Source organism: Bos javanicus, chromosome X (assembly GCF_032452875.1).
Source record: "Bos javanicus breed banteng chromosome X, ARS-OSU_banteng_1.0, whole genome shotgun sequence".
NCBI lineage: Eukaryota > Metazoa > Chordata > Mammalia > Artiodactyla > Bovidae > Bos > Bos javanicus.
In genome coordinates this window covers 8,233,135-8,246,395 of record NC_083897.1, presented here as the reverse complement: position 1 = coordinate 8,246,395, position 13,261 = coordinate 8,233,135, and the positions used below count along the sequence as shown (strand labels likewise).

General features: G+C 34.3%; 1 protein-coding gene across 8 annotated transcripts in view; it reads right to left on the bottom strand.

Moving 5' to 3' along the window:
* Window positions 1-2,458: 2,458 nt before the first annotated feature.
* STAG2 (STAG2 cohesin complex component) overlaps window positions 2,459-13,261 on the bottom strand; it is a 133,390-nt gene continuing 122,587 nt past the window's right edge. For all 8 annotated transcript variants that reach the window (XM_061409518.1, XM_061409522.1, XM_061409520.1 and 5 more), the window contains 3 exons: window positions 9,962-10,088; window positions 8,934-9,011; window positions 2,459-4,383 (listed from right to left, as the gene is read on the bottom strand). In XM_061409518.1, the coding sequence (XP_061265502.1) occupies window positions 4,360-4,383; window positions 8,934-9,011; window positions 9,962-10,088 (229 nt within the window). In that variant the 3' untranslated portion in view covers window positions 2,459-4,359. The remainder of the gene's footprint in view (window positions 4,384-8,933; window positions 9,012-9,961; window positions 10,089-13,261) is intronic.

Here is a 13,261-nt window from a genome sequence, read left to right as displayed (position 1 = left end):
ACAATATGGATAAATCTTGAAAACAGGCTGAAAGAAACCTAATACAAAAGCATATTATATGATCCCATTCATATCTAGTTCTAGAACAGTCAGATTTTATCTGTGGTGGAAAGATAAAACAACAGTTGTTGCTTGCGAGGAAAGCAGAGATTGATTTGGTAAGGAGTACAAAGTTTCTGGACTAATGGCTACGCTCAGTACCTTCAATAGGGGTTTGGGTTACAAAGCTGTAAGCATTTGTTACAAGTCAGCAAATACATACTCACAGCTTGTAAATTTTATCACATATGAATTTTACACCAAAAGGAGAACATGGCAAATACTAAACTTAATGATAAATGCCGAAATATTTAGGGCATAGTGTACTCATGTTTGCAATTTACTTCTAAATTAACATAAAAAAGACATTGATACATGGATATATGGCAAAGCAAGAATGTAAAATGTGTTTGCTGTAAAATTCAGCATTGCTGTGTGAAGAATTAATAGTAAAATGCTGGGGAAAATACTCAAATGTCAGCTTTATATGAAGCCTCCCAGAGGGCATCCACGGTAAGTGCCCCTCCTCTGTGCTCCCATAATACCCAGTAAAAACAATGAACTCACCCCCATTTTATTAGTTCTGAATCTGCATACCAACTCCCAGCAGAACTATAATTAACTTGAAAACAAAGCCTATCTTATTGGTCTCAGCAGCTAGCACAAGCCCAGGCACATAGTAGATAATAGTTTTTTGGTTCATTTTCTTTTGCTGAATCATTACAGCTTCCAGAAAAATCTATCTGACCTGAACTCATCTCTGTGAATCCTTACAAACTCCCTTTTTGGAAAGATTTTGAAGCTATCCCTTCTGGTTAATCCTATTCCTCCTCCCCAGTCTCTCAACTTTAAAAACTATTAATTAGTAACTATTGATAGACTCATTCAATTCATACTCTTTACAGAAGTCACCTGGGTGGCATATTAAGGACTATGTTGAGTCATACTACTCAGTTCTATAGCCAGCCAGACTCCTTAAAGAAGTACTATTTCCTCACCATGGAACAATGAGTAATGTGCCATTTTATATTTATGCAATTATCTGTGTTATCCTTATGTATCAAATAGTTTCAATGCTGCCAGGACTTAATGCAGCCAGACTGCTTGAGTGGCAACCCTATCATTTACTAGCCATATAACCTTGCCCAAGGTGTTTTTTGTGCCTTGTTTTCCTGCCTCTTGATTAAAAAAATAATTTAAAAGGAGATGGGGGAAGGAGAGGGGGCATGATAATGTGTCACCTGTTGTTGTGATCCTTCATAAGATATTGCATGTAAACCACTTCAAACAGTGCCCAGCTATTAACTAACGTTTATTATGTTCAGTTCTGCATCACCAATGGCAGAAGACTGGGGTTATAATATGATCTACAAATTAGCCTAAATGACCAGTGTTCTAGGGCTACATTGATATGAATCATTTTTGAGAGTATAATGCAGGGAGGTGACTATAGTTAATAATACTGTTTATATATGTGAGTGTTGTTAACAGAATAGATCTTAAATGTTCTCACCATATACACACAAAAAAATGGCAATTATGAGGTGACACATGTTAACTAATCTTATTGTAAATTTCACAATTTATGCATATGTACCAAATATTCATGCTGTACACTTTACACTTAGATAGTATTGTATGTTAGTTACAATTCAGTAACTCTGGAAAAAAGAATACAATGCAGGGAATTCCCTGGTGGTCCAATGGTTAGCACTTGGCACTTTCACTGCCATGGTGTGGGTTTACTCCCTGGTCAGGGAACGAAGATCCCCCAAGCTGTGCAGCATGGCCAAAAAATTTTTTAAAAAAGAAAGAGAACAATGCAAATCTTAACATGCTGAACATTAAGAGTTTTCAATAAGAATTCAATTTTTATATTCTTTCTCAAATATGGGCTTTCACTTACCTCCAAACATCAATCCATTATCTAAGGGAGGTTTTACACACACACACACACACACACACACATTTTTCTCTCAGTCTCTCTCTAGCTCAGCACACTCTACTGGTTTCCTTCCTAGCACTAATTATGAAATAAGCTTAATTATTTTATTTGATTCTTTCCTTATTTGTTTGCCCCACTAGATCTGTGGAGGAGGGGCCTTGTGTAGATCTCTAACACATGCCTCAGCACACAGTGGGCACTCAAATGTATCCTGGATGAACAATGCAGATATTTTAGTGAGCATTTAACTCATACCAGATAAATAAAGTAATAATGGTCATAGGTTTCTACTTTAAAGTAATAACCCAATTAGGGATTTAGTCTCATTTTAAAATACATATGATTTATTAAAAATATAGTATTTTCTATAAATTATTCCCACCCAAACATGTTAAAAGATGTGGTAATAGGTACACTTTCTAACCACTTATAGCCACCCTCCTCTTTCAAGTACAAAAGATAAAACATACAACATACTGTAGGTTTATTTTTATTCAAAAAGTTACTGTCTCAAGACATAAATACAAATCAGAAAACAGTACAATTAGGACAATAGAATGTGGAGGACAACAGGTTAGAGTAATATATAAAACATTTTTAGCTGGTTGAAAACAAAGCTGTAAGAACTGCTTTCACAAAGAAGTACTCCTTTCAAGAGTGAGAAAAAAAAATCAACTTAGGTTTAAAATCATATATACAGTCCTCTCAGCAGTTCTAGTAAATGCAGTGGTGTGAAAAACAACATAGGCAATACTTTTGCACGTAACAATATTTGTTGATGGAAAATCTGTTAGACATGTCTTGATTTCATTTGTTATTAACCATGATTTAATAAAATAATTGTATTTTATCATGATCTTTTAGCTAACCTATGGTTTTTGGCTACCACAGCCCAATGCTTGTTGGTTTCTGACTCTTAAGAACTGGAAGCCTTTTGGTATTCACCCATCTGAAGATATTCTTGTATTGCAAGCATATTAAGGCATGGAATGATTAAAATAATAAACCTCAAGAACTGAGAGACGACTGACAAAAGATAGATACACATGTAATATAAGTTAATATTTTGTTTTAAACGATGTCTAGCTGCCTAAGCCTCGCAAAATGAGTTGATGTCAAAATGGCAAGTAGCCACTTTCTGTTTTAAACTAATTCATTTGTGAAAGGACATAAAATGAAGTTTAAAGCTTAGCTTTCAAAGAATATTATGGGTTATGAATTCTATTATCCCATCTAATTTACATACAGAGGAAATGTACTGTAACCTGTTAGAAGTATCTTTAACCTGAAGACTGCTTGCAAAGACAGATAGATAAAACAATATAAAATACAAATTTAAAAATCATTTTAAAGCATGAACACTCATGCTTTTCTATTTTTAAACATTGTTAAACTTTCAATATATTTCTGAAACCTCATAATTTTAAGTTGGAATTTAAAAGTAAGAAAAAACTAAACAAACTGCGCAATTATAAAATCAGCACCAATTTATATATATATATAATTTTATTTAAAATTTAGATCCCTATTCCCACACTCTAATAAGCTGTATAATTTTTGTTTAGAGTTTTTCTGCAAACATACTACAATAAGCTTCTTTTATTTGGAGACAAAATACAGTGGCACTACTGGAAGGAATATCACAACATTACATTTTTATCTTAAAGGACAAGCAAACTTTCAGGGTTGATAATGGGATAAGCATGTTTGAGACTGGTTACCTTCTGGCAGTTCACTGCATCTGGGTATTTCTGAAAAGTATAGAGAAGCTCTTGGATTTTAAAAATATCTTAAAATACATTTTAGATGAAAAAATTGTAAAAGTTCTGCTTATAAGTTTACTTTTCTCCACAATTACAATATTTAAAAGAAAGCCTCGATTGATGTTTCAAGCATTTAAATTTAGAATGCTAAAAACAATTCTATCCTATAATTTCAGGGCAGGGGAATACTCATCCTTAACTTTGTTTCTTGGATGTAAACAGAAATCCAGCAGAGGTCATCATTACTTAGTACACCCAGTAAATAAATGTAAGAGGATTCACGTCTGTACCAAATGCCTCTTCAGATTGTTATAGTTTCTTTAAAAAAAGCATGAAATAATTGATTCAAAAGCCAACTAACAGCGCATAAATAAAATATTTACTTTCTAAGAAAAACTGTAGCTTATCATCAAATTGTTTACTTGTCCTTTACTTTTTTCAGGCAAACAAAACTGCCCCTCAAATGCACTTGATCTTGGTAAGTATAAGCACGTCATATTCTCCTTAGAGAAAAATCTGTACAGAATTTCACTGTATCTACCACACTTTATTTTAAAATTTCCTCTTCCACTTAGAAAATGACTTCACCAGAGACTTAATTGCGTACTGGTATTAAAACATTGACACCCCAAGAACCTAATGAGAGAGGGAAAAAAAAAATCTTGTTAAAATTGTCATTCATTTCTTTGTAAAATATATTACATTAATACTTGGCAATATTAAGTTTAATAACATGCTAAAAGTCACTTTGAAAAATTCCCCTCTTCAGATATATAATTCTAAAATTATAATTACCATTAACATAAAATGAAATAACATCAGGCCTAATCACAATCCTACCTACCTCATAAATATAACTAAAAGCATAAATCATGTCTCATTTATATGTTTATACACACCCCTAATGCCTAGATAATGCCCTGAACACAGGCACCCAACATATGTTGAATGAACAAATAAATGTGCTTCTTGACATACACTTCTGGCACAAGAATGTCTGGCAAACTCAGTCATTTGCACTGTGAAATGGGTATCATGAACACGCAGACCAAAAACATCCAAGAACAATATAAACACGTAGAAAATAGGAAGCATTCTTTAGGAAAGCTGGACTGAATGAACAGGTCTACTAATTTGAAAAAATCAAGTTAAGTAAAGGTAAAATCTGAGCAAAAAGTTGTATTGATGCTTTTCATTACATTTTGGGGTTTCCCTCATAGCTCAGCTGGTAAAGAATCTGCCTGCAATTCAGGAGACCAGGGTTTGGTTCCTGGGTTGGGAACTCGAGAAGGGAATGGCAACCCACTCCAGTTAAATTTCACTCCATTACATTTCAGCTGGGGAAACAATGCTAGGTAAAAATCTAATCATTACTTGTCACAAACTTAAAAAAGTAAAAGCAGGTAATGAATGGAGCAACTCCTTCTTGTTTGTTAAGCAAGAATAAGTTACAACTTTTAGTTCTGTACATACTAAAAGTTGGGCTCTTCAAGTAAATTTCCAACACTTATTATGACAATTGAGTAATATTTTTAAAATACTATAATGAGCTAGTGAAAACTGATAATTAAAGCCAGAGGTAATGATCTAAGACTGGGATTACAAAGGGCACTTACTTGTAAATTAAATCTCACTTTAACAAAAGTTATAGAACTCACAAATTGCTTTGATCTGAATTGAAGGACCTATGTATTTTCAGACCAGGAAACAAATATCTATCTGATTGCAGCCTCCAAGAAGCAAATCATCAAGTAAAGTGTTTGGAATCCCCAGGAATGAGAACAATAGAGGATTAATGTACCCCATTCTTACCAGTCATCCATCAAAACCACCACCACTACTGGCCCCTTGCCCACCCCACCCCTAAAGGTTAAGCATTCTCCTTTTTAGTTTTAAGAGTCAGAGTTTGGGTGGTTAGAATGTTTCCAAAGAGGCCTAGGTGATAGGTGATGTTTAAAAATCCCTTCTAGCCGTAACACTCTGACTCTGGGTAATGGAAGATCTAATGATGAATGAAAGGATAAAATCTTAATTGACAGTTTTAGTGTGGAGTGTGGCATGAAGATGAACTCAAGTTCTTTCCAAACCAAGGGTCTACCTAGAAATAGCCTGAACAGATCTTTTTTCCCCCTCCTCCTGGGTTTGTACAGACAAGGTTATAAAGGAGATTCTTCTAGAAGAACATTAAATTTGCTCCATTATACCAAACCCTTCCTTTACCAATTTTATACTACAGATAATTCTAATAAAAGAATCTCAACACAGAAGGAGGACATTAGCGATATTCTCTTTTTCTGGCACATAAGCTACCTGTTTCTGGTGTCAACATTAATAACCACTTAAGCACATACTTTAAAGGTACCAACAGCCAGCTTTGGTATGTTGAGGCAATACTGGCCCACTAATAGCAGAAAGCAACCATATACCAATGTTGACACTGTTACCAAATATGAAACTAAATAAATCATAAATCTAGAGTATTATATGCAACCCCAAACTGATCTGCTCAGAGTTTTCATATTACCACTTCTGAATCACACAGATAACATGTTACAGAAAATAAATCTAGGATTTATTTAGTAATAATCTGAAGTATCTATACTAGGATGCTTTGGGTTAATTCACATAAAATTAGAGAATCTTAGAATTGGGTATAAAAGGATCTACAGCCCTAATTTTATTATTGTCTTGTTGACTATCATCACAGGGTTGAATAAAAAGAGATGTAATCTAACGCAGATTTTTACACTAAAAATTTTGTTATTCCATTTAAGTTATTGTTGAGATAATAAGATAAAGTTTAATGTAATTTTAAAACAAACTAGTATTAATAGTATTACAATACATACGCAGTCAAAGACTTCTAAAGATACCTGAACTGTTAAAGATATGGAGCAGTCAGTTATGTGACTGCTGCCATCATGTGGTACTAGTATAGAACTACAGGTATAGACGCACGTGCTCCTTTTTCTAATTTTAGGCAAAGCAGCAAAACTACTATCCTCTAAGTTGTTACATATGCAATGAACACAAGAATGCCATCATTTTTCTATAAATAACAATTATTAGGTCCCTATCTTTGGCTTCACTCAGATTATAGTTTTCCCTAAATGTTAAATGTCAAAAATATATATACATATACAGTGCTGTTCCACTACTGTAGAGAGAAAAAAAAAGGTGAAGAGCACCATTTGGCAAATCTATTCAATGGTAAGTGACTAAGGAAACAAATGCCTAAAAGTTTCCTGACTTTAGATGAACAAATGAAAACAATAAGATGATCTCTAACTGCCTGTATCAATTTTGACTATAGTTAATCATTATAATTTCTAAAACAATTTTCTTGGTATTTCTTTGAGGCAAGGTCTGATTTTAGTTCTGGGAAGTACACAGCAGAGGCAGCACAAGATTTTTACATCAAAAGGAACTCAGATCAAATTACTACTCTGACACTAAAGCTGTATAACTCTCAGCAAGTCACTGAAACCACCTCTACAGCCCAAGTTTGCTTGAGTGTAAAAGTGGGATCCCACTAAATTGTGCCTGGCACAATGTCAGGCACGTAGGTTTTCAAATACTAGCTTCCATTCCTTTTCATCTCAAAGTGATAGTACAGGTGGACTAGAATACAAATCCCTTGAGAGCAGGGAGAGCATTTTATTCATTTCAGCACCAATTTCCAACTCACTAAACTGCTGAATGAATGCGTTTCATCACATATGCTTGGAAAGATTCTCTTTTATTCCTCATCACAATCACTACCTAAATGTTTTATTTAACAAACTGGAAGATACATACTCCTAGATTATCAGGGAAACCACATACTTCAATATGCACTTAAACGACAGACTTATGGGTAGGCAGAGGTCACCTACGCTACTCAGATTATGGTCTTATTAGAAATGCAGAATGTTAGACCACACTTAAGACCTACTGAAGCAGAACCTACATTTTAATAAGATCTCTACATGATTTATATGTCCCTTAGAGATGGACAAACACTGATTTCAAGGATCCCAAGGTGCCTTGTCCAAAGATTTCTATACCTGCTGATCTATGAAATGTTATCTTTTAGCTCAAATAGCTAGCTCTATTAATTTAAGTATGTTAGCATGAGTTCGTTTGTTAAAATTCTTCCAAGAGCTATCTGACAGCAGATGAGGCAAGAGAGGGCCAGGAGAGAACGGTAGAAATAGGGGCATAGAAGGCAGGCCTTGGAGGATGATACAACAGTCACCTGAGACAGCAGGTGTTAGGAAGGAGGAGCATAAATGGGTAGATTCTAAAAAGTGAGCTAGACAGGCATTTAACCGATTTAGCAAGCTGACAAATAAAGCTAAACACCTCTATGCTGGGCAAAACTCTCAAAATGAATAAAATCATCACTGCCTGGAGTTCAATCATTGAGCAAAATATAATATCCTATTTCACTACATCAATCTGGTAGTTATCAAAACAGAAGTGTGTACAAGTGTTATGGGAGCTGAGAATAAAGTATCTATCTAAAAAGTTAGGAAAAACTCCAAAGGTGATGTCGGAACTGACTACTGAAAGAATTCACTACTTGGAAAAGGAAATGGGCAATTCTGACAGAGAGAAAAGCTTTTACAAGGTCATGGAGTTGTGAAAGAGCACAGTGTGTCTGAGAGGAACTACAGATGGTATTCTCAGGGAGAATATGGCAACAGGGACTGATAGAAGAAACAGAACTGACATCAACTAACAATAACCAATTATCTCAACTCCCTTCTCTTTATTACCAAAGCCTTTGTTCAAGTTCTATTTTTCACCATGTCTTCATATTAAGATTATGACTATCATCGTTATTTTTCTTGTAATTCATCCTATTCAAGGAAATATTTCTGAAACACAATTCTGATCATGCCTGCTCCCCCATTCAAAATCCTTCATCAGGTATAACTCAAGCCTACAGGAAAAGTGCAAATTCCTTAACAAACACTTAAGCCCCAGTTGGCCAGGGATTCAAAGGCACTTTGAATCTGTTACCACCACTGCATGACCCCTTCTCAACTCTACTCCGAAATCCCTCCTGCCTGTCTCTTTTCCTCCTGTCCAGTTGTTTTTATCCATTCTTAATGTATTGTCCAAGCTCTTCAACCTCAATCTCAGAGATTGCCTATTACTTTTGATTTTACAATCTTGAGGCATATTTAAATTAAACCTACTGATTCATCCATAATTGAAGCTGGATCAAAGAAATCAGGCTTCAGTTCTGTTCTCTCTCGTCTGTTCTTTGATGGTGGCTAAAGGGGGGAAAAAGGAAGGAAGTTGACAATTGCCATATCTATAATAAGCCAAATAGTAACTGAAAATCTTGAAATTAATTAAGTGTTCACGAGACCTATGTAACTGCAATTGCACCCTACAATACTTCAAATACTATCTATTCAAACTACAGAATGTTTAAAAATACAAAAGCAGTTCATTCATAGGAAATTATTCTTATGGATGAAAACTAGAAAAAGGATTTTTTGTTTTATTTTAGAAATGTCTCTCTCAACTCACTTTCCTTTCAAGGCACTGAATTACACTATTCTGAAGAGAAGCCATATTTAATTATTTCTTCCCTTTAAGGAGAATACACCAAGGTATACTGAGAAATAGAAGACCTGGCTTATGAGTCTCAGCTTTACTGCTTACTAGTTTTGTCTCTTTGGATAGGATGTCTAAGCTTCAATATCCTCAATCCTTTCAACCTACCTCACAAAGCTGAATGAGCTGTGTAGCAAAATGACATATGTGGATAATAAAGCCCTAATTGTATATATGATGTTATTATCAGAGAATATACCATCATATATATTCAACTTCCAAGTCTTTTATCAGTACTTTACTGTGTGATATGGAAACTGACCTCAGTAAAAAAGTAGACCATGTTTATAATATATTGGTTTGATAATGGTAAATAGATGGTAAATTATAAGGTGATATTATACTATTAAGCAAAATATATTCTTTATATATTCCTAAATTAGTCTGAAAGTTTACCATCTTAAATTAGGATCTAACACCCTCACTAAACTCATCCTCTTCCTCAATCCCTTCTCACGTAACTAAACTCCTGGCAACTATTTTATTTAGTAATTTTGCAAAACTTACTTTTATGGCAAATATTTCTCTCCTCTAATAATATTCAATTTAATTTCAAAAAAAAAATCTAAATTTAAAACCTTACAGAATCATCGTATCTTACCAAGTCTATATCCATGGTGTCAAAATCCATCCCCTCATTAAGATCTTCAATCCTCCCTTCTGAGGACATCATAACATCTTCAACAATTGGCTCTTCATCATCTTCCATTAGGCTTGTACCACGCCGACTAGAGAAATACAAAAAAGGTCAAGATCTCAACCAAAGTCACAACTTAGTAATATATTGGCAGCAACTATGTGGCTCTATTCAAATGTAATGGAAAATGATGGAATTAAAGGTCAGGGAAAATGACTAGGCATTGATCATGTCATCAATGATGTCAAAACCCCAATATTCACTTGTCTGAAAATGCTAAGGAGTTATGTTCATTCTACATTACTTCAAAACATTTAACTTGATAGTTCTGATATTCCATTTAAAAGCTCAATGAGAATTTACCACATGGGAGCAGACAAGATACCTCAAATCCTTTTTGAAAGTAGGCAGGGTACAAATTAATAAAGAAGTATAAAACAAGAGACCAAAGAAATGACATTTTCAGAATACATGTATTTTCATGAACATATAATGCTAATTTTACCCATCACTCACATTCACTCAGTACCTAAAATGTACCAGGCACTCACTCACTCATTCACATAGTGCCCACTACGTGCCAGGCTTTGACTGTGTCCTATGGATGCAAAATAAAAGATGAATAAGACATGATTCCTGCCCTCAAGGAGCTCACAGTCTACTATGGGAAACACAATTAATTATGACAAAGTGATAAATATTGCAAGAGAAATATGCATTAAGTGCTATAAAGATATACTGAAAGAAGAGATTAATTCTGCTTCAGGAAGAAATGAGCAACATTTATGGTGAAACTTGCACTCTGTATCCTATGAAACTCAAAACTGAGACATATATAGAAAAGTTAAATAAAAATTAAGACCCAAAATTCTATTATCACATAATTATAAAGAAAAAATTCAAATTTCAAGTTCACAAATTAGCCCATATTAGCATAAAGGAATCAACATAAGTGAAATTGAGGGTGACTTGTTGTTCCCCAGTTTGGATAATCTTTCTTTCTTTGCTCACTCATGTAAAGATCCCACCCTCCCCCAAATCAATTATTTATTGAATGCCTGCTTACAATTTACACAAAACTATGTTGAGTCTTAAAAGACGAAGATAACAAGACATGATGTCTAGTCCAGGCTATGTGGACAAATATGTTAACAATGGCCCCTATTTCTCAAGAGTTCTGGACAGTAAATGATAAATGACAATTTTACTGTATTTGGTGGAAGCAACTGTGAAGGGGATACGTGTGCTTTGGGGACCATGTGTTATAGAAAACCAGAAACTCATTCTGCTTTTGAAAGATATATGTGATATAAACTAGGAGACAGAGAGAATTTGAAGGTATTTTCAGTTATAGGCCAGACACCATTACAGAACAATTATTGTAAAACAAAAATATTTTAAAGTCTCAGGTGACAGACTACTTATGATACAACCAAAAGACTCTTCTGATAATAATTAACTGGAATAATTTCTTTGTCACCTAGGGAAGTTTATCTCTAAGAAGAATAAAAACTAACTACAGCTATATGAGATGATGGATATTTACTAAACTTATTGTGGTAATCACTTCATGATGTATGTAAGTTGCATCATCATGCTGGACACCTTAATACAGTGTTGTATGTCAATTACATCCCCATAAAACTTGAAGAAAAAAGTTAATCAATTAATCTACAAACAAAAGAATAATGATAAATGGTACTGATAATGAGATGCTGTGGAAGAGCGTGTGCACTGGCGCAAAGTTTCAAGGGGAGACATATGGACCAAATGATTGCCTGGCAGAATTCTGCAGTATTTGGACTGGTAACTAGTGAGAAGCTAAGAAATTACTTGTTGAATTCAGCATGAAATAAGAACATATGTTAAAGGGAATGTGGCTATAGAAACAGAATAGGGGACAGAATCAAGGGATAGTATAGAGGATGAACATAGTAGACATAACAGGATCAGAATTTACAGATGTGATAAAGTATACCTTGTCTGTTTGAGGTTTTTAAGACCACTACAGACAACTAAAGAGAATTTAATACTGCTCGTGAGGTAAATGACCAGTTCTTAAGAAAAATAGGTCAAATTCTCATCATTCAAAAACCAACAAAATTGCAACAAAATATAAATTTAAGAAATAAGGTAACAATCACTATCTCCAGCATTAAAACATGTACCACATTATGTTACAAATACAAAGCTTTCAAACTAAAAAACTTAATCAAAATCATCAGATCTTCCCCCTTTGTACCAGTCATCTAAAGACTGCTTATATGCCGTTTCTTTTGGAGCCAAAGCTAATAAGGACTTATAAAACTCTCATACAGATTCCAGTAAAAACAAAGTATTTGAAAATTAAACTGCAGTTTTTTTAGCATTGGACATTTATTCATTCAATGAACATTTAACTTAGTACTTTTTTAATGTGCCAAGCACTAACAGGAAATGAAAGCAGTCCCTATTAAGAGGTACAAACTATTAAGTATAAAATAAGATACAAGGATATACTGTATAACACAGGGAAATGCCAATATTTTATAACTATAAATGGAATAAAACCTTAAAAACTGTGAATCACTAAACTGTATACCTGAAACATATAATATTGTACATCAACTATACTTTTCAATTTAAAAAAAAGAAAGAAAGAGGTCCCTGCCCTTAAGGAGCTCACAGTCTAGAGAAAGGGACAAATTCATAAACAAATTACAATATAATGTGGTAAGTGCTATAAGAAATAGGAATATACATAGTGTTATGGGAGCATAGATGACACCACAGCTTCATATAAGGCGACACCTGAGCTTGTCCTTTTATGATGATTTTACCAGCTGCCAGGGAATAGGATATGATACTAAAATGTAGGCAGGGGCCATATTTAGAGAGATCTTGCATGCCATGAGCTAAGGAGTTTGAACTGTATCTTGCAGGCAATGGGGATCCATAGAATGGTTTTAAGGAAGAGAGCTACATGATCAGATTTTTATTCTAGAATAGCACTTCTTGATGGCAACGTGAATGATGGAGTGGTGGTGAGGGGAGTGAGGGAAGGGGTTTGGTGAGAGGATAAATAGATCTGAGGGAAGAACATGAATTAGAAAGCTAATGCAATAGTTCAGGTGAGAGATGAGGGCCTGAACTAAGGTGGGGATCAATTAAGATGTAACAAAACTGAATTTTTAGCTATAGTTCTGTGTACCAAAATAAACAAGGATTCATAGTTAAACTTTTCCAACAGATCAACCTAATATCAGTCCTTTACCTAACTAGTTA